The 22,675-nt window shown below is 47.2% G+C and overlaps 1 protein-coding gene across 3 annotated transcripts in view; it reads left to right on the plus strand.

Annotated features, from left to right (window-relative positions):
- The first annotated feature begins 1,381 nt into the window (after positions 1-1,381).
- The window catches only part of CPT2 (carnitine palmitoyltransferase 2), an 84,037-nt gene continuing 62,743 nt past the window's right edge, over positions 1,382-22,675 (plus strand). Inside the window, exons 1-3 of one of the 3 annotated variants that reach the window (XM_068127507.2) lie at positions 1,382-1,834; positions 10,606-10,686; positions 12,080-12,186. In XM_068127507.2, coding sequence (XP_067983608.2) covers positions 1,554-1,834; positions 10,606-10,686; positions 12,080-12,186 — 469 coding nt within the window. In that variant the 5' untranslated portion in view covers positions 1,382-1,553. The remainder of the gene's footprint in view (positions 1,835-10,605; positions 10,687-12,079; positions 12,187-22,675) is intronic. The other 2 variants (XM_068127515.2, XM_068127524.2) reach the window with 2 other exon arrangements.

Genomic DNA, 22,675 nt, shown 5'->3' on the forward strand with positions numbered 1-22,675 from the left:
CGGGCGAATTCGTGCCCGACGCTACCAGTCCCTGGTCCGCCGCTGGCCAGCGCTCGGACCTCCAGGAGGCCGCCCGACGATTTGCCCCCGTGCCGACGTCCCGCCACGGTGGCCCCCAGTCCTACGTCCCCCCGGCGCTTCGCACAGCGGAGTACGTCTTTGTGCGTCATGACGCGCACCGGGGGCCACTCCGGCCGCCGTACGACGGGCCCTTCCGGGTCCTGCGACGGGGCGACAAGTCTTTCATCGTCGACTTCGGCGGCCGGCCGGACCGGATTTCTGTGGACCGCCTCAAACCGGCGCACATGGACATCGACCGACCACCACGGTTGGCCCTTCCTCCGCGGCGAGGCCGCCCCCCGTCCACAGTTCCCCCCGCTCGACCACCCACCACCACGTCAGACCCCTCCCCACGACCCTCCAGGGGTCGCTTCGGCCGGGTCATCCGGACCCCCCTTAAATTGATCCTGCCGGTGCAGGTCGATTCTGGAGGGGCGTGTGTAGCGGTTACCGCTGGATGTACACAATCGCCTTGCACCGGCCAGAACACGGCCAGACGCGCCTCTCCCGGGCATGCCCGGACTCACTGTTCCCGGGCACGCCCGAACCTCCCGGGCACGCCCGGTCTCGTCTTTCCCGGGCACGCCCGCTATCGCCTTTCCAGGGCTCGCCCAGAGCGTCCGGGCATGCCCGCTATCGCCTTTCCAGGGCACGCCCAGAGCGTCCGGGCATGCCCGCTATCGCCTTTCCAGGGCTCGCCCAGAGCGTCCGGGCATGCCCGCTATCGCCTTTCCAGTGCTCGCCCAGAGCGCCCGGGCACGCCCAGCCTCGACTTGCCAGGCCGCAGCCAAACACGCCCGGGCAGGTCCAGACTCGCCTTTCCAAGGCTCGCCCTTGATACCCGGGCATGCCCGGTATAGCTTTTGCCGGGCAAACTTCCCGACATAAATGTGTATATATATTGTTGCCCGAAAAACGGGCTTGTCAGAATACCTGAGCTGTTTTGTTTCAATAAAGCAACTCGGACGAATTCCGTCTTTGGTCGCGTCAATTCTTTCGACTCGCGTTGGAGCGCAGTTCCTTCAAAGTAAATTTTACAAATTTCAACTCATCCAGAATGCAAATGGTGTCATTTTGATCTAGGTACGGTACCTACTGCACCTACCTACTACCAACTACCTACCTACCTACTACCAACTACCTAACCTACTGATGCCATAGTGAGGGGTAAAATAGTGGCAAGAGGCTTTGGCTTCGCCGGCTCATTGCGGCTTTGCAGTCGGGTACTAGTAGTGGTAAATTCATTCAAAAAGAACCCGGGCAATGCCGGGTGCATTCGGCTGGTATAATAATAAATATTGATTGCCGGAACCCGGAACCCGATCGCCGGAAGTTGACTGTGAAGTGATTTCGGGATCGAGTTTGTGTTCCTCTTGGCTCTCACTTGCTTTACTCCGCCCTTGAAGCACGATTGCACCATTTATAACTGAATTTCCTACTTATTCTTTCCTCTCGTCTTTGTCGTTCTTCACCAACATTTCCCGACCAATACAATGGCAGCTGCGCTCATATCTGTGAGTGTGACCGCTCGCTGTGTACTTCGGAAAGGGAGGCTCGTGTCGATGAGCCGTCGCCCCGGCGCAACGCTGGCCCTCGCGTGCTGCTCCACAAGCCGAGCTCCATGTTCGTGCCGTCGGCCCCTCCTCAGCATGCATAGTCCGCACTGCGTGGTCGCGACTCAGCGTCGACCGGTGGCCTCGTTGGCGGCTTCGGATCCCGGTTATTTACATCGAAGCATCGTTCCCACCTTGCATTTCCAGAAAAGCCTTCCACGGTGCGTTTCACAATCCATTTTCTATCCTCCCTTTTACCTGTTTCTTTTTCACCTTGGTTTACCCCGACCCAGCTATAAACTGTCATCCCGGTGTTTCTCCAGTCGCAGGCAGGGTAAACCTGGTGGTGCTGGCTTGAGATCTTCGGGTCTTGGGTTCGGACCCTTGCCATGCTGTTGAAATGCCCCCAGGTGGGTTGACTCGACCTGTCGTCTTTCCGAAGTCTGGAAATTGAGTACCAAATTCCTGGGAACAGGGGCACTGCATCAGCGACACAGTCGAGCTTCCAGTAATATCATGCAACCAGCAGCCACGGGCTGCATACGAAACAACAGCAGGCACAGCGATTCATCAATGTGTGTGCTGTCCTTCGGATGGATGTTAAACTGCGTGTGTCGTCTGCGGGCATTAGTTTGTGGACGATAAAGATCCCATTGTGTCCTTAGCGGTCCGGACACATGCTCTAGATCCTAGGTCCAATCGCACACACTCACGTTTCCAGGTCCAGTCGCACAGCCTCACGTTTCCAGGTCCAGTCACACACCCTCACGTTTCCAGGTCCAGTCACACACCCTCACGTTTCCAGGTCCAGTCGCACACCCTCACGTTTCCAGGTCCAGTCGCACACCCTCACGTTTCCAGGTCCAGTCGTACATCCTCACCTTTCCAGGTCCAGTCGCACATCCTCACGTTTCCAGGTCCAGTCGCACATCCTCACGTTTCCAGGTCCAGTCGCACATCCTCACGTTTCCAGGTCCAGTCGCACATCCTCACGTTTCCAGGTCCAGTCGCACATCCTCACGTTTCCAGGTCCAGTCGCACATCCTCACGTTTCCAGGTCCAGTCGCACATCCTCACGTTTCCAGGTCCAGTCGCACATCCTCACGTTTCCAGGTCCAGTCGCACACCCTCACCTTTCCAGGTCCAGTCGCACACCCTCACGTTTCCAGGTCCAGTCGCACACCCTCACGTTTCCAGGTCCAGTCGCACATCCTCACGTTTCCCGGTCCAGTCGCACGCCCTCACGGTTCCAGATCCAGTCGCACGCCCTCACGGTTCCAGGTCCAGTCACGCGCCCTCACGGTTCCAGGTCCAGTCGCGCGCCCTCGCGGTTCCAGGTCCAGTCGCACGCCCTCACGGTCCCAGGTCCAGTCGCACGCCCTCACGGTTCCAGGTCCAGTCGCACGCCCTCACGGTTCCAGGTTCAGTCGCACGCCCTCACGATTCCAGGTTCAGTCGCACGCCCTCACGGTTCCAGGTTCAGTCGCACGCCCTCACTGTTCCAGGTTCAGTCGCACGCCCTCACGGTTCCACGTTCAGTCGCACACCCTCACGGTTCCAGGTTCAGTCGCACTCCCTCACAGTTCCAGGTTCAGTCGCACTCCCTCACGGTTCCAGGTTGTCGCACACCCTCACAGTTCCAGGTCCAGTCACACACTCTCACGGTCCTAGGTCCAGCCGCACACCCACACGTTTCCAGGTCCAGTCGCACACCCTCACGTTTCCAGGTCCAGTCGCACACCCTCACGGTTCCAGGTCCAGTCGCATCCCCTCACGGTTACAGGTCCAGTTGCATCCCCTCACGGTCCCAGGTCCAGTCACACTCTCTCACGGTCCCAGCTCCAGCCGCACACCCTCATGGTTCCAGGTTCAGTCGCACATCCTCATGGTTCCAGGTCCAGTCGCACACCCTCACGGTCCCTGGTCCAGTCACACTCTCTCACGATCCCACGTCCAGTCGCACACCCTCACAGTTCCAGGTCCAGTCGCACACCCTCGCAGTTCCAGGTCCAGTCGCACACCCTCACGGTTCCAGGTCCAGTTGCATGCCCTCGTGGTCCCAGGTCCAGTCGCACACCCTCGTGTTTCCAGATCCAGTTGCACACCCTCACGTTTCCAGGTCGAGTCACATGCCCTCACGGTCCCAGGTCCAGCCACACGCTGTCATGGTTATTGGTCCAGTCGCACGCTCTCATGGTTATTGGTCCAGTCGCACGCTCTCATGGTTATTGGTCCAGTCGCACGCTCTCATGGTTATTGGTCCAGTCGCACGCTCTCGTGGTTATTGGTCCAGTCGCCTGCTGTCACGGTTCCAGGTCCAGTTACGAGATCCCACACTGTGGGATCTTTAATATCCACCAACTAATGCCAGTGGACGCTGAGCTTAACGTCCATCCTAGGGACAACACACACATTGATGCGCCTCGCCTTGCATTAGAACCTCCAGGTTGGCCGTTTTTAGCTGGGACGAGATTCAAACCCAGACTCGACAGCTCAGAGGTGCCTGTGCACACTTCTTGGCAAGGACTAGCCATCACTGTTGTGTGTCATGTGTCGTGTGCGTTACATGGCATCTCAAATCGCAGCCAGATTCACCATTTCGTGTTTTGATGCTGGCACTTTGAAGTGTCGTCTCCATCTGTGCAAAATATCCACATTGCAGTAAAATATAAACTTATTTGCCTGGGCAATATCCAGTTGGCTGTCAATTTGTCTTGTTAGTCATCTACTTCTACTACTGCTGCAGCTGCTACTACTATACGACTACTATTATTCCTGCCTCCAATTAACGACACCTTGTGGGGTTGGCCACACCAGCTTTTCCTCTCCACACCTTTCTATCACCAACATCCTCTCTCTGCACCCCAATTCTCTCATATTCCTCTCCACCACTTGACTTGCTTCCACCTCAGTTATGGTCTGTCCTTTCTCTTCCCCAACACATCCATAATCAAAGATGCTCCATCAAGTGTTGCACTGCCCCATTCGGTTACTTGAGTTGTGATGAAGCGGTCTAACCAGATGGGTGTTTTTCTCAGAGACACCATCCACTTACTGGGTTAGCAATTGGCTCCCAAAGGGAGCTCACCGTCCTTTGTCAGGTTTTGTTTTTAGTCTTGCTTCATGTCACGGTCTTCTCCACTGGCAAGCCAGTGAGGGGAGTAAGTTTAGGGTATGGTCACGGACATCCCGACCATGCAGCAGGTATCACTGCGTTGCAGGTTCCCAGTGGGTCCAACGACTGACATGCCCCAAAAATCTCAATGACTTTCTCAACCCCCCACTCAATTTTACATCATTCTTATGTTTAGTTACAATTGGTATTATTTGTGTTAAAACAAAACTATATCTACAATGTATAAGACAATGTGGCCAAGGTTACTTTAATAGTTTCATTCCTGAATATAGTTGATGGTTTATTGTTGATGACAAATAACCCAAAAATGATCGTGCAATATGATTTCAAAAAGCCGAAATGCTAACCATCGATTCATTCATTCAATCATTCGTTCATTCAGTAAGTAAGTAAGAACAACTGCTTCCTAACCTTTGCCCCACTCTGTATGCTGTACATAGTTAGGATTGATTTATTTATTTTTAACTCGGACTCTAATAATACGAACTGAAAGCCAGCTGGGGTATTGTCCAAGCAGCGGTCATGTGTATAGTTTTTCATACATGGAGAGTTCACTTTAATGTGTCAATTACCTAACATAAAACAGGTTCATGGAGGAGCGAGTACATACATCAGTCACACGAGGATGTTGTTTCATATGCAGCCTGTGGTAGTTGGTTGCATCATTTTCTGGAAGCAACACTGCCGCATCAGCATCGGAAGGATGACAGGCTGAGTCAACCCATCTGATGTTATTTCAATGGCATGACAGGGGCTCAAACTCAAGACTGTAACATGTGAAGCCAACACCAAACTTGCACAAGGATAAGAAGGACATCGTACTAAAATATGCAATTTGGCGTCTGCCTGTCTGGTTGATGATTTTTTTGACCGCGATACATTCCGTCGTTACTTATCGAATCTCAACCAAACTTGACAGGATAATGAAGGTTGTAGTGCATTAATTTGCCCCCTTCCCCAAGGGGGGTTTCTCCCCCGAGCAGATTTTCCCCGCCATTGCCGTCAATGGGGTTGCATGTTGAGGTGTATATCCATGTTAAGTTAGCTTTATCGTGGTGTTTTTCCAAGGCCGCTTCTAATAAAAAAAAATAAACGATAATAGCATAATATTAGTTTGTTTTTTTGTTTTTTGTTTTGTTTTTTTTTGTATACAAGATCGAGGCTCGTGAAAGAGCGAACATTAATCACACAGAAAGACAAACAGACACACAAAACAAATAACATCGGGAGTGGTAGACAAGATGGGGAGAGAGGGGGAAGGACACAAACACAACATTTGAGAGCAGGGACCGAGAGACATGGAGACATCGAGAGAACTGTGGGAGGGAGAGGGCTTTGGGGGGGAGGCATGGGAAGGGGGGGGGGTGGGAGAGGTATAAAACATATGGACACTGCCAAGACTTCCAGGAAAGAAGTTGGAATTTCAAACAAGGTGGATCTGGGGTGAATTAGTGGGGGTAGAAAAGATCAAGGTTTTGGATGGGGGAAGATAAGAGATGGTGGTGAACAGCTGTTTTGAAGACCTGGAGGGAGGAGTGTGATTGAAGTGAGTGTGGGAGTTTGTTCCAGAGGCGGGAGAAAAGAGGAATGAAAGAGTGAAGGTGAGCAGAGAGCCGAGATTTCGGCAGTTTAACCATCAGAGGGTGGCTGGCAGATCTTGTGCGACCTGTAGGAATATTTGGGGGACAGAGCACAGAGAGAGCTGGGGGAGCAAGGCCGGAGAGGAGTCGGTAGAAGACAGAAAGACCACCTACCTGCCTGCGGTGAGTGAGTGAAAGGCCCTCAGAGATAGCTTCATCGCGGGAGATTCCAATGATTCTGAAAGCTTTGGATTCAACAGCGTGAAGCCGAGCCAGGTGTGAGGCAGGAGCACCAGCCCATAGGGGAGAACAGTATTCCATTGAGCTGCGGATGAAAGCCTTGTATGTGGTGAGGAGCTCAGGTGTGCCTAGGAAGGACTTCGCACGACGGAGGATGCCCAGTCGGCGACTGGCTTTGGAGGCCAGCTTGGAAATGTGGTTTTCCCAAGAAAGATCATGGCAGATGGTGAGACCCAAAAGCTTGAGCGACAGAACTTCTTGGAGAGGATTGTTGAGAAAGTAGATGGGAGGGTTGTCCAGTCGATCTTTTCGGAGAGAATCTTTTCGGATGTTATTACAAAACATAATTAATACCCATAATATCCCACCTCCCCAGGGGGTTTTTCCTCCTTGAACAAACGTCGAGTCAACGTTTATAAATAGCTTATCACGGCGTTTTCGTGGGAGCAACGGCCTCCACCAGAAGTAAAAATATTATAAACCACAAACATGTATGATTAGCTTTTTAAACAGTCGCTTTTTTTTTCTTTTCTTTTTTTTTGTATACATAATCGAATGCTCTTTATAACACTAAATAAAGAAATTTGGAGGAATCCCGACATCTGTGAGATAAGTTTTACTTGCAGAACTGAGCGAAGATCTACTGCACTCTGCATACCCCACAAAGGTTGGGTTAATAACATGGCTCTTCCTGCCGCTACCGTGGCGTTTTTCGCAGCGAACTTTTGAAACTCCTTCCTGCTGTTCAACACGAAACTGAAAGGGAGGAAGACCAGGGTGTGCTCATTTACCAAGCAGTGCTTGCCAAGTCAGCCGTTCCTTAATGGTTTTGAATGGAGTGCTTGCTCGAATGCTTAAACCACTTGGTGCGCTCTTCACAAGAAACTTGGTAAATGAACACGCATCCGATGTTCTTGAGACCCGACCATAGATCGACTGTAATCTATATACTTCAAAGAGAAATCGCCCTTCCTGCCAGTCCCACAGTGAGCGGGTGTACCACAACTCGTTAGTCACGTGAAAAAGTAAGTTCACCCCATGTAAAGTTTTGACTTTTTCAACATATTTCAACATACAGCTATTTGATCTTCATTTCAACAATATTGACAGATAAAGGTGATATAATATAACAAATATCATGAAACATTTACATTTTGTAGTCCATTGTATAATTTAAATAAACGTGAATGCAAATTTCGCATGTGGAAAAAAATACACCCTTGGCTCGAATAGGTGGTATTGCCCCCTTTGGCAGAAACAACCTCAAGTAGGCGTTTCTTATAACTGTCTACCAGTCTCTGACATCGACTGGGAGAAATTTTTGCACACTCCACCATGCAGAATTATTTCAGCTGTGTGATGTTTGAGGGGTTTCTTGCATGCACAACAACAACAACAACAACAGGCATTTTAAGGCCATTTTCCCTGCAATAGCAGGGGTTAGCCTTGCGGTCCCCATGACAAACCTCTCCATTTTGCCCTATTTTCTGCATCTCCCCTTGTTATAACCCCCTTGCCCGCATTTCTTCTTCGACCATCTTTAGCCAAGTTTTTCTCGGTCTTCCCCGTCCTCTACTTCCTTCCACATTCGTTTCCATCACTCTTCTCAACCAGTCACTTTCATCCTTCCTCAAAACATGACCAAACCATCTCAAACTGTTTCTCTTCACAGCGTCCATCACAGGCTCCATTCCCATCATCTTTCGCAATTCATCATTTGTCTTCCTCTCTCTCAACGATACTCCACACATCCACCGAACCATTCGCATTTCCACCCTTTCCAGCCTTCGTTGCTGCTCTACGTTCATTCCCCATGTCTCGCTCCCATAAACCATAACACTTCTCACACATGCAGCATACACCTTTCCCTTCAGCTTCAACAACACTCCCCTCCTCGTCAGCTGAAAGGTTTCTTGCATGCACAGCTCGTTTCAAATCCCCCCACAACATCTCGATGGGATTTAGATCTGGGCTTTGACTTGGCCATTCCAGAACCCTCCATTTCTTTCTTTTCAGCCATTCCTTGGTGGATTTACTGGTATGTTTAGGGTCATTGTCATGTTGCAAGGTCCACCCTCGGTTGAGATTCAACTTTCCGACAGATGGCCTCACATTATCCACAAGCACCATCTGGTACAATGAAGAATTCATAGTGGATTATATGATGGTGAGCTGCCCAGGCCCTGATGCAGCAAAGCTGCCCGCAAACCATAATATTTCCACCACCATGCTTTACAGTTGGTATCAGGTTCTTGTGGTCAAGGGCTGTCTTTGGTTTTCGCTAAACATGTCTTCTGGTACTGTGGCCAAATAGCTCTATCTTTGACTCATCTGTCCAGTGCACATTGTTCCAGAAGTGCTGGTATTTGCCTTGGGGTTCATTGGCAAACTTTAGTCTTGCCCTGTTGTTCTTTCTGGACAGCAAAGGTTTCCTCCTGGCACACCTTCCATGCAGATCAAATTTGTGCAGCCTCTTTCTAATGGTAGACTCGTGCACTTTGACATCAACAGTGGCAAGAGCTACCTGTCGGTCCCGTGATGACATTCTGGGGTTCTTAGAGACTTCTTTCAGCATCTTGCGGTCTGCTCTCGGGCTGAACTTGCTGGGGCGGCCTGGCCTGAACAAGTTGGCAGTTGTTTGGAATCTTCTCCACTTGTAGATGATCTTCCGGACAGTCGAATGATTGATTTCAAATTGTTTGGAGATCTTTTTAAATCCCTTCCCAGACTCGTAGGCATCTATAACCTTCTTTCTGAAGGCATCAGAGAGCTCTTTTGATCTAGGCATGGTGACGCCGCACACTTCAACAACAAAGAGCAAACCAAACTAAATATCTGAGGTTTAAATAAGACAGGTTCCTCCAAGATCCTCTAACGATGTTCTAATCATTTGCACCTGAGCTGGTGCACCTGATTCTAATTTTAGGTATTTGAAGTAGTGATAAATGTAGGGGTGTACTTACTTTTTCCACATGCGAAATTTGCATTTATGTTTATTGAAATTATACAATGGACTACAAAATGTAAATGTTTCATAATATTTGTTATATTATATCACCTTTATCTATCAATATTGTTGAAATGAAGATCAAATAGCTGTATGTTGAAATATGTTGAAAAAGTCAAAACTTTACATGGGGTTAGGGTTAGGGTTGTTGTCAGTGTACTTACTTTTTCACATGACTGTATGTTAAAGCAAACAAAAGTACCCGACCCAAGTGATGGTAAAGGTTTACGTTAATCTATCAAAAAAAAATTCAAGAACTTTAAAAGGGTTAATTGTGCTGCATTCTTGGTTTCACTCAAAACCAAAGCTCTGAGTTGCTTATTCCACCAACTGCTAAATGGCAGTGAAATATTGGGCAGCGGAGTTAAATTTTATCTGAAAAGAGGGCAAAATGTCCTGCTTGCAAAATACTATTTGACATCAACGTTATTCATGCCTGTTCTCCTGTCATTTCAAAAGTGATTGAGCTTTTCAAATGCTCAATGGGAGACAGGAGCGGCCTCCGTAAACGGGAGACAGACAAACGCACGCACAGACACCATGGTTCACATTATTTATATATACAAGATCAGTGTACAGTATTTTTACATGACACTTGTTAGGAATTGGTAAATTATCATAGCACATTGGGCTGTAACCAAGGATCTGAGCATCATGAGCCACGTGAGATGGGAATTCCAAAGATGCCAATCCATGATAGCAATACATTAATATATGATGAGTGTGTACATTTTAATAGTAAAACTCGTCATAATTAGTGGGAATATTTATCCTAAACTTTGGAAACTTTTACTAAATTTTGCTCAACGGAGTCCGAGCAAGTCCCAAATCTCTCTGTTTTCATTTGAACCACTTCCAGAAAATTCCTCGATCTCACTCTGACCTACAGGCCTTCAAACAGCCAGTGCACCACCATCTAGCCATCGTTTTAGTGTGGTTCTCCCAAATTGTGTACATCTGTGACGGTGGTGAAACATATTGCTTTCCATTGAAGCTGGTGCTCATGTTCCACTTCCCTCTCTCACGCAGACTGCCTATTCCCAAGCTGGAGGACACGTTAAGACGTTACCTTGCAGCTCAACAACCATTTCTCAATGAAGCTGCGTTCAGGTTTGTTCCACTTGCGTCATTAATTCATCACTCGTTAGCAAATGAAAGTTCAAATTCAGCTGTCATGAATATGAGAACTTGTCAAAATTAACATTACAGTATATAACTATTTTGTATGAAACTTTCATTGTTTTCCAAATAAAAATTCATCATATACTTAGGAGGTGGGATGGTGAGGAGGGGGGAGACACAAATACATGATATATTAGTTGATTTCACAGAAAGGTAACTCGTTCTTCATCTAATCTAGTGAAAGTTATTTGGTAGAGGGAGAGAAGTGGTAAAGACTGAAAGAACTTTTACATTTAAAACAGGCAGGACAAATCCATTAGGAGACATCGGCATACTTTTTAATTACAAGAACATTGGTCGGCAAGTGACAAATTAACACAGCCATTGGTTGGTTTGTGTGTATCATGTGGCAACTTGTTTGCATCAATGCTGGAAGCGCAGCTGCACTGTGCGTGCATTTCCCCCTGTAGGTTAGGGCCAGAACATGGAATTTAACTATCAGTGTTGGCGATAACTCGCCTTCTCATCGAAAAAGACACCGTGGGATCTTTAGTATATCGTGGGTTTGGAAGAGAAGATGTTAGGGAATGAGGGTGGGTGGGGAGGAGGTTATTATTATTTTGTATGTGGCCTGTGGATGCTGGTTGCATCATTGCTGGGAGCACGGCTATGTTGCTGATACAGTGCCCCTGTGCCAGTTATTGTGATCCATTTGAATTGGCTTCATCCAAATTGATCCAAATTCATTGTGATCCAATTTATTGGGCAGGTTTCTCTCTCTCTCCCCCTCTCTCTCTCCCCCTCCCTCTCTCCCCCTCTCTCTCCCCCCCTCTCTCTCCCCCCCCCTCTCTCTCTTCCCCTGCCTCTCTCCCCCACTCTCTCCCCCCCTCTCTCCCCCCCTCTCTCCCCCCTCTGTCCCCCCCTCTTTCCCCCTCTTTCTCCCTTTCCTCCTCTCCCTTTTTTGCTCTCACTTTTCTTCTCTCTTCCCTTCCCTGCTCTCCTGCTCTCTTTCTTTACATTCTCTTTCTCTCCTCTTTCCTTCTATCTTTCTCTCCCCTCTTTCTTTGTCTCCTTCTCTCTTTACTTATTTATTTCTGTACTCTCTTTACTTCTTTCTTTCTTTCTCTCTGTCTCTATTTTTGCCTGAAAATATTTTCTGCCTTTAAATGTGTTATCCTGACTGTAGTTCTTGTGATTTAAAAATTAATGATGAATTTTGTATTTTGTACAAAAGCTGCAAAGGGTACTTTTTGAGTGAGTTTTTATCTGGATATAAGTTGTTGGACTTTTATTCCTGTACTCCAATTTTTAGTGAAGTTATTAATATGCTGCCCTCTGGATGGACGTTTTAATATTCCAAAATGACTGCATTTGTTCAAAGGCGAACAGAGGATTTGACACGTGCATTTGAGGTTGAAGAAGGACAGAGACTTCATAAAGAACTACTGGCCAAGGATAAGAAGAATAAGCACACAAGTTACATATCTGGCAAGTTTGTCCTTTCTAATATAAAGTAACTGGAACAAAAATATTGGGACATCTGTTAAGAAACCATACTGTCGTGGCAAAAATATTGGCAGCCTTGCACTTTTTTCAAATAATGCACCATTTATTCCAGAAAATTGAACCATTTTGGAGATTAAAATTAAAAGAGAGAGAGAGAGACCATTTCTTCCAGAAAAAAAAGGTACACATGGTATCCACATATGTATTTCTTTGGTTTGCAGTGAAACAAAACAATAAAAGCTGAAAAAATTACGAAACTTTAGCTTATTCCACACATAAATCCTAAAATGGCCCGGACAATATTATTGGTACCTTTTAGAAGTTGTTAGAAATAATTAGATTTGAAGCAGGTGATTCTCCTTTACTTTGGAATTGAGCTTACCTGTGGTGAGTTGTAGGTGCCTGCAATATAAAAATCACTCATTCAACCAGTTTGAATGGAGAAACGGAGTCATTCTGCTGCTTTGTGTCACTGTGTGTACCGCAATGAGCATGGATAAAAGAAAGAAAACCAGGGAATTGTCTGAGGTGGTCAGACACAAGATTGTGGCCAAGCATGGACAATCTCAAGGCTCCAAGTCCATCTCCAGATACCTTGATGTTCCTGTGTCCACCATACACAATATTATCAGGAAGTTTAAGGCCCAAGACTGTTAAGAAGCTCTACTGTTAAGAAACTCGTGACTCGTGGTTGTCCCTCTAGGCTCCCTCTCCCCATTGGTATTTTTGTGAATATTAGATTGTTTTTCTTCACGGTTCTGTTTAAATATGTTTAAACTTTCCCCTGCAGTGTTTTATTCAGTGGTATATTACAACACGCTGTTTTTCTTCCTATTTAAAAAGCTTTTTCAATTTCCTCTCCAACTCATTCCACTTCCAAAAAATATTCAATCTCTTATACGTCTCCCTCACAACATGCTCTAAATTCACATTCATTCCACCCCTCCTCGATCGTTCTTAAACGGATCGCGAACTTGTAAATCACAATAAACCGAATTTGTTTTAAATGTTCGTCTTTCATGAATCATCCACTTTCTAAACTCCCCCCTTGCCCCTCCCCTCTAAATCTCCCCCCTTGCCCCTCCCCTCCAAATCTCCCCCCTTGCCCCTCCCCTCCTAAACACCCCCCTTGCCCCTCCCCTCCTAAACACCCCCCTGGCCCCTCCCCTCCTAAACACCCCCCTTGCCCCTCCCCTCCTAAACTCCCCCCTAACCCCTCCCCTTCAAAACTCCCCCCAACCATCTCCCCTTCAAGTCTCCCCCCATTAACTTCCCTCTGAAATTCTCCCCCCTCCCACCTCCTTCTCTAAGCTGCCTCCTCCCCACTTCATCTCCTTTCTATCTCATACCTCCACCTGCCCCAACCTTCTACTTTCCTCTGCCACCCCTCAAAGAACCCCTCACTGTGCCTCATCCCATCACCATCAAACCTTTCATCCTCATCCTTCCCTTTCTTGTAACTCTTCTGTAATCTCTGACACATTATCAACTGCACTTCCAACCTCCCCCGATCCTCCTTCATCTGCCCATATCCCTCCCCTCCCCTCTCCTGCACCCGATGCTCCCCCTGTCTCCTCATTAACGATATGGACCTCAAACATCTGAGGCCTGCGCTCAAACCTGATTGATCTCTTCCTTCAGGTTGCTTCTGACAATCCAGACTTGATCTGCTCAACAGAAACTTTCCTCCTTCAAGATGTCTCTGATTCCTTAATATCTCTTCCTGGTTACTCCCTCCTCCGGTATGATAGACCTGAGCCTGGTCCTGGTGGTGGGGTTGCTATCTTTATCAAAAACTCTCTTCCTCACTCTCCTTGCACTGCCCTCTCTCCACCCCAACCCGAGGAGTACCTCTGGCTACGGCTTCCTCTCCGCTCCCACCTTTTGTTCATATGTGTTCTGTTCCGTCCTCCAAACAGTGATGACTCCATTTACATCTTGCTGTCTGACAACATGGACCAACTTCTATCAACTCATCCCAACTCTCTCTTCCTCATATGTGGTGACTTCAACTGTCATCATGCAAGCTGGCTGGGTGTGGGTTCCTCTCTCACCAGCCATGGCACCTCAGCAAAGGACTTCTGTGACTCATTGGGACTGACACAATCTGTCAATTTCCCGACCCGGATCTCAGTCAATGGAGTATATCTTCTCTTCTAGACTTGGTTATGACTAACTTCCCTGCAAATGTCTGCTGCTCTTCTTCTGCTCCAATCGGTTCTTCTGATCATGTCCTTGTTAAAGTGGACATCTCTCTGGCCATTCTCAGAGAGCCTCCTCAGCGTCGACGAGTCTGGCATTTCACTCAGGCCGACTGGCACGGGCTGCAAGCAGCCATCAATCATCTGCACTGGTCTCCCATCTCTACTGCCTCTGACATCAATTCTTCCTGGGAATTCTTCCAAAGCAAACTGCTCTCTCTCATGCACAGATTTATCCCATCTCGTCTTCAGGTCTGAAGGTGAATATCGGAAAGACGAAGGTGATGGCAAGTGGTAAAGCATGTGGTGAAGTGGAAAGAACTGGGAAGTGGCCCTGTGCTGTGTGCAGGAAGGGTGTCGGAGTGAACTCCATTCAATGTACAATGTGCGCTGAGTGGGTTCATCAAAAATGTAGTGGTCTGAGAGGGTCATTAACCAGTGTGGCAGCTACATTGAAATGTAAGGTGTGCACAGACGGAGCTGCAGATGGAGGAAATGTTGAGTTGGATCTTGGAGACGGCGTGAAGCTGGAAGGTGTGAAAACATTTTGCTACCTCGGGGACATGCTGAATGGAGAAGGTGGATCAGACTCGGCAACGGTTGCTAGAGTGAGATGTGCATGGAAGAAGTTTCGGGAACTGAGTGGCGTGCTGATGAGGAGGGGAGTGTCGTTGAAGCTGAAGGGAAAGGTGTATGCTGCACGTGTGAGAAGTGTTATGATTTATGGGAGCGAGACATGGGTAATGAACGAAGAGCAGCAACGAAGGTTGGAAAGGGTGGAAATGCGAATGGTTCGATGGATGTGTGGAGTATCGTTGAGAGAGAGGAAGACAAATGATGAATTGCGAAAAATGATGGGAATAGAGCCTGTGATTGATGTTGTGAAGAGGAACAGGTTGAGATGGTTTGGTCATGTGTTGAGGAAGGATGAAAGTGACTGGTTGAGAAGAGTGATGGAAATGAATGTAGAAGGAAGTAGAGGACGGGGAAGACCGAGAAAGACTTGGCCAAAGATGGTGGAAGAAGAAATGCGGGCAAGGGGGTTAACAAGGAGAGATGCAGAAAATAGGGCAAGATGGAGAAGATTCTCATGGGGACCGCAAGGCTAACCCCCGCTCTAGCAGGGAAAATGGCCTTAAAATGCATGTTGTTGTTGTTGTTGTTATCTTCAGTTGTCTTACCCTTCCTCCCGTCCATGGTACACTGAATCTTGTGGTGAGGCAGTTGCCCTGAAACAACTTGCCTTTGCCTCTTGGAAGGCAAATCCAACTGAAGGCAATCTCAGTTCCTTCCACCAAGCTCGAAACAAGTGTGTTTCTACCCTCAGGAGTGCCAGGAAGCACGATCTCTCCACACTCAAGAATGAACTCTCAAACCTGTGCCCTTCCTCCAAATCCTGGTGGCGTCTGGTCAAATCCGTTTCTGGTGTTTGTTCCCCCTCCATCCCCTCCCTCACCTCAAATGGCTACACAGTTGACACCGCACGTGACAAAGCCGAATGCCTAAACTCTGTGTTTGCCTCAAAATCTTGTGTCCCAAACCCATCTCTCTCTGTTCCCACCGTACCCAGTCAAACCCAACTGCTCCTGGATTCTGTGTCCTTCTCTCCTGACAAGGTGGAGAAGTTTTTGTCAAACCTCGACTCTGATTCTGCAACTGGACCAGACGGCATCAGCCCACTGGTCCTAAAATCCTGCTCTGCCGCTCTATCTCACCCTCTCACTGTTCTTTTCACCCTCTCCTTTGGTCAAGGTCATCTGCCAGCATCTTGGAAATCGGCAAACATTACCGCTTTACACAAAAAAGGTGCAAAAACAGATCCTTGCAACGACAGACCAATCAGCCTGCTCCCAATTATCAGCAAAGTCATGGAATCCATCATTGCTTCGGATATCAAATCCTTCCTCTTCTCCAAAGGCTTGATCTCCGATCATCAATTTCGATTCAGACCAGGTCATTCTACTCTGGACATGTTGCTTCTGCTGTCTCAACAATGGATGGAGGTCCTCAATGCCAAACAGGAAATCAGAGCTGTCTCCCTTGACATATCACGTGCCTTCGATACGGTCTGGCACCCAGGTCTGCTCACCAAACTCTCCTCCTATGGTATCCATGGAAATCTCCACGTTCGGCTTTCGGACTTCCTCTCTGGTCGTAGTCAACGTTTGGCCCTGAATGGATTTCTCTCATCGCCCCTTCCTGTTCTCGCTGGAGTTCCCCAAAGTAGTGTTCTGGGCCCGGTGCTTTTTCTCGTCTTCATCAACGATCTCTCCGACTCTCTGGGAAATCCTCTCTATCTCTTTTCTGATGACTCCACTCTCTGCCGCTCCATTCCTCATCCCTCAGATCGGCAGTCTGCAGCCTCCTCACTCTCTGCAGACCTGGACAAAATCACAGACTGGGCAAACAAGTGGAACATGTCTTTCAATCCCAACAAATCTCACACTCTTACTATGTCTCTCCGAAAAGATCGACTGGAAAACCCTCCCATCTACTTTCTCAACAATCCTCTCCAAGAAGTTCTGTCGCTCAAGCTTTTAGGTCTCACTATCTGCCATGATCTTTCTTGTGAAAACCACATTTCCAAGCTGGCATTCAAAGCCAGTCGCCGACTGGGCATCCTCCGTCGTGCGAAGTCCTTCCTTGGCACACCTGAGCTCCTCACCACATTCATCGCTTTCATCCGCAGCTCAATGGAATACTGTTCCCCCCTCTGGGCCGGTGCTCCTGCCTCACACCTAGCTCGGCTTCACGCTGTTGAAGCCAAAGCTTTCAGAATCATTGGAATCTCCTGCGATGAAGCTAACTCCGCGAGCCTTTCACTCACTCACCGCAGGCAGATTGGTGGTCTTTCTGTCTGCTACTGACTCCTCTCTGGCCTTGCTCCCCCAGCTCTCTCTGGGCTCTGTCTCCCAAATATTCCTACAGGTCGCACAAGATCTGCCTGCAACCCTCTTATGGTTAAACTGCCAAAATCAAGACTCTCTGCTCACCTTCACTCTTTCATTCCCCTTTTCTCCCGCCTCTGGAACAAACTCCCCCACTCTCTTCAATCCCACTCCTCCCTCCAGGTCTTTAAAACAGCTGTTCACCACCATCTCTTATCTTCCCCCATCCAAAACCTTGATCTTTTCTACCCCCGCTAATTCACCCCAGATACACTTTTTCGAAATTCCAACTTCTTTTCTGGAAGTCCTTACTGTGTCCATATGTTTTATACCTCTCCCACCTCCCCCAAGCCCTCTCCCTCCCACAGTTCTCTCGATGTCCCTGCTCTCAAATGTTGTGTTTGTGTCCTTCCCCCTCTCTCCCCATCTTGTCTACCGCTCCCCTTATTTTGTGTTTTATGTCGGTTTGTGTCGGTTTGACTTTTTGTGTGATTAGGTTGGCTCTTTCACAAGCCTCGATCTTGTTTATACAAAAAAAAAAAAAAAAAAAGAAGCTACTGAAGCCAACCTCCATCGACGTGGCCTCAAGAGAAAGCTTGATCGAATTTTTTTTTTTTTTTTTTTTTTGTATACTGAATCGAGGCTCGTGAAAGAGCTAACATTTACTTCACAAACAAATCAACCAGGCAAACAAAATATATAAAAAGAGGGAGCGGAAAACAAGATGGGGAGAGAAGGGGAAGCACACAAACACAACATTTGAGAGCAGGGAGATGTGTGGAAGGGAGAGGGCTTGGGGGGAGGAGGCATGGGAATGGGGGGGGGGGGGGGAGGGAGAAGTATAAAACACAAGGACACCAAGGACTTCCAGGACAGAAGTTGGTATTTCAAAAAAGTGGAATTGGGGTGAAATTAGCGGAGGTAGAAAAGATCAAGGTTTTGGATGGGGGAAGATAAGAGATGGTGGTGAACAGCTGTTTTAAAGACCTGGAGGGTGGAGTGGGATTGAAGAGAGTGAGGGAGTTTGTTCCAGAGGCGAGAGAAAAGAGGAATGAAGGAGTGAAGGTGAGCAGAGAGTCTTGATTTTGGCAGTTTGACCATAAGAGGGTTGCAGGCAGATCTTGTGCGACCTGTAGGAATATTTGCGGGACAGAGCCCAGAGAGAGCTGGGGGGGCAAGGCCAGAGAGGAGTCGGTAAAAGATGGAAAGACCACCAACCTGCCTGCGGTGAGTGAGTGAGAGGCCCTTGGAGTTAGCTTCATCGCGCGAGATTCCAATGATTCTGAATGCTTTGGTTTCAACAGCGTGAAGACGATTGCAGTGAAAGATTGTTCAAATGGTGGAGAAAGCACCCCGATCAACTGCCAAACAGATTCAAGCTGCCCTTCAGACACCAGGTACGACAGTTTCAACTCACACCATGTCGCCACCTCGATGAAAGAGGGTTCTTGGACCCAAGAGGACTCCACTGCTAAGAAAGCCTGCCTGGATTTTGCCAAAATACACCTGAACAAGCCAAAATCTTCCTGGGAGAATGTCCTGTGGACAGATGAGACCAAATTAGAACTTTTTGGTGAAACACATCATCTCTGTGTTTACAGAAAACAAAAGGAAGTCTTCAAAGAAAAGAACACCTTCCCTACAGTCAAACATGGAGGAGGTTCAGTGATGTTTTGGGGATCCTGTGCTGCCTCTGGCAATGGGTGCCTTGAATGTGTGCATGACATTATGAAATCAGGAGATTACCAAGGCATTTTGGAGCGCAATGTTGAACCCATTGTCAAAAAGCTGGGTCTCCGTCGAAGGTCATGGGTCTTGCAGCAGGACAATGATCCCAAACACACTTTAAAAAGCACCCAGGAATGGTTCAAGACAAAACGCTGGACTGTTCTGAAGTGGCCAGCAATGAGTCCAGATCTAAATCCCATTGAACACCTGTGGGGAGATCGGAAAACAGCAGTTGGGAGAAGGCACCCTTCAAATCTGGGAGAACTGGAGCAGTTTGCACAAGAAGAGTGGGTCAAACTGCCAGTAGAGATTTGTAGGAAGCTATAGGAATTGCTTGACTGCAGTTATTTTGTCCAAAGGCTGTGTGCTACCAAATATTAAGTCTCGGGTGTCAATAATTTTGTCAATGCCATTTCTTATAATTTTCTGATTTAAAAGGATATCTTAAGTTCTGAATTAATAACAAAGGTACTTATTTTTAGAGAGAATTGTGAGTTATTGGAAAAAAGTGCAAGGGTGCCAATATTTTTGGCCATGACTGTCGTTTCTTACTTTTTAGAATGACTTAAGGCCAGGTTTAGAAGGAATCTCAGTGCATTAAATAATTTGGGAGAATGATCTTGCTTTTGAGGGAACCTTTGAATATACAGAGGTCGAGGCTGATGGAGGAGCTAAACTATGGAGGGAAGCAGATTGAAAGAATGACGCAGGTGAACAGGCAGACAAAATTACTGCAAAAAACACATTTCAATATGAGATTGGGAGTGGCAGGGAGGAAACAGGGTTACATCAGGTCATTCAGAATAGAAGAGATTATGAGCAGATCTTGGCGAAACATTGAGGTGGAGGTGGGGAGCATTTTTGAAAGACTGCATGGAACATTATGTGACAACAGTCACATAATTGGTTCCACAGATGAGAGAAAAGTTAGATTAAACGAATGAAGTTGACCATCCAGGCTAGACTTAGTGTGGGTAATTTGGAGTGGGTTTCTTGAACGCATGTGACCCGTGAGGGTGCTGAAGCTGGACTGAAGGAACGCATAAAAGATAATGTTCATTTTGAACAGGTTAGTAAAGTCTACCAGTCAGATCTGAAAATGTGTCATAATCAGAATTAGGCTAACCCATTGACAAGGAAAATGTCATTGGTTCCATGTGTTAAGCACATGTATCGGGGTCATCTCCAGGCTGGATTTAGATGCTGCAAGTGGTGATGGTTTTCTTAGTTTATTGGCAGCCTTCCATCTAAATGAGATTTTGGATATGCAGCTTCCACTTTGGTGAGGTCAGATCATGTATTGCTCTCCGTTGATGGCTGAACAGGTCGATTATGGGAAGAAAGATTAAATACCCCAAGGACCCAAAAGACTGTGTTGTGTGGACCCAGATAACCCCGAGGACCAAAAAAAACCCCGAGGACCCAAAAAACCCGAGGACCCAAAAAACCCGACGACCCAAAAAACCTCGAGGACCCAAAAGACCCCAAGTACCTTAAAGAACAAGAGGACCCAAGGGACCCAAAGGATAAAACCACACAAACACATACTGGCAGGGGTCTGCAATCTCATTGCTCTTTCTTGCTACCTTTGAATTACCTCCAAAATGCACAGCTGTCTATGTCTCTGCTGAAAACCTCTTAAAATGTTTTTTTTTTTTCCATTTTCTGGCCACTTTCAATATGTGCACAAATTGACAATCGTATTTGGCACTTGTGCATCGAATCTTATTGGGATAGAATTACACATCTGTGCATTATGGCTCTTGTGGTTTTGTGATACTCTTTTTTGTTTTGGTGTCCAACAAAATGTTAAAAGGTAACATTACATTAAAATAAATTGCACCACCTTCAGCATCGACATGCATATACACGTCTGGTTCATACAATTAGAATAACACATATACAAGCCTGGTTGGGCTCCATACACAGTTATACAAGTTTCAAAGTTTGCCTCCAAAGCCAGCCACCGAATGGGCATCCTCTGTCGTACAGTCCTTCCTTCGCCCACCTGAACTCCTATCCACCTACAAGGCCTTCATTCGCAACTTGATGGAGTACTGATCTCCCATTTTAGGCTGGCTCCCCCACCTCAAACACATGCTCAGCTTGACACTGTGCAAAACTAAGGCTTTCAAAATCATTGGAATCTCCCACGATGAAACTGAGTCTATGGGCCTATCCCTTTCACATCACAGACATGTCGGTGGTCTTTGTTTTCTACCGCCTCCTTTCTGGTCTTGCATCCTCTGCTCTTTCTGTGCATTGTCAACCCCCCGCCCCCCAAATCTCCCAGGTTTCTGCAGATATACTCACGGTCAACTGTCACCCTCTTTCTTGTGAAACTACCTGATCCAGGATCACTTCTCACCTCCTCATTTCATTCCTCTTTTTCCTCGCCTGTGTAACCAACTTTCACATTTTCTTCAATCTCGTTCTTCCCTCCAAGTCTTCAAGACAGTTGGTTACCACCATCTCAGATCATCCCCGATCCAAAAACCATGATCTTTTCTTCACTCGTTAACTCCTTCCTACCCACACCCCCCGCCCCCCCCCCCCCCCATCTCCACCCCAATCCCTCCCTCCAAATTGCCATTTTCACATTTTCACTGGAAACCAAGTTTCCTTCTGAGAGTTTCGATCTTATTGAGGAAATATGAGATCCCATTATATGAAATATGAAATATGAAATATGAGATCCCATATGAGATCCCATCCCATTCCTCCCCACATTCACTGTTTGGCCCAAGTCTCCCTCTATCTTGGCCCGCAACTCCGCTGCTAGTGTTTCCCGTCTCTTTCTGCTGTTCTTTATGTCCTGTTGTGTCCTTCTCTGCGTTCAGTGTACGAATTCCAGCTATTCACGAGTCTCGACAATGTATACAAAAGAAAAAACGCAGGGACAATCGGTCACGCGCTTAATAAATTGATTAGACATGATCAAGCGCTCAATTTTTCTTAGACATCTGACATCGAAAGAAAGGGTTAACAATATCGTCTCGGAAAAAAAGTTTTTTAAAAATCACAAATATATCTCCTTTTCAACAAAGGACAATGATCAATTGAACCTAAGGCAGCCGTTTCAAAATATTCGAATATGCATTTATTCGTTCCATAAAATTAGAATAATTTGTGTTTTAGGTGAAGAAACAGGAGCAATCACTTAAATACTTGGTTGGTCTTCATTTAGCTTTGATCACACACAGCTTTTGTGTGGTGGGTCATCGATGTGATGAGATGGTTGCATTCTTCTACCATGATGGACTCCCAGCACTGGACCAGTTTATCATTCAGTTTGGGGGTTTGAGCGTTTGGTGTTTTTTTTTTGGTTTTTTTTTGTATACAGAATCGAGGCTCCTGAAAGAGCTAACATTTATTTCACAAACAAATCAAACAGACAAACAAAATATACAAAAAGAGGGAGCGGAAGACAAGATGGGGAGAGAAGGGGAAGTACACAAACACAACACATTTGAGAGCAGGGAGATGTGTGGGAGGGAGAGGGCTTGGGTGGAGGAGGCGTGGGAAGGGGGGGGGAGGGTGGGGGGGAGAAGTATAAAACACAAAGGACACCAAGGACTTCCAGGACAGAAGTTGGGATTTCAAAAAAGTGGATTTGGGGTGAAATTAGCAGGGGTAGAAAAGATCGAGGTTTTG

The sequence above is a fragment of the Myxine glutinosa genome, chromosome 1 (assembly GCF_964187855.1).
Source record: "Myxine glutinosa chromosome 1, kmMyxGlut1.1, whole genome shotgun sequence".
Classification (NCBI taxonomy): Eukaryota; Metazoa; Chordata; class Myxini; order Myxiniformes; family Myxinidae; genus Myxine; species Myxine glutinosa.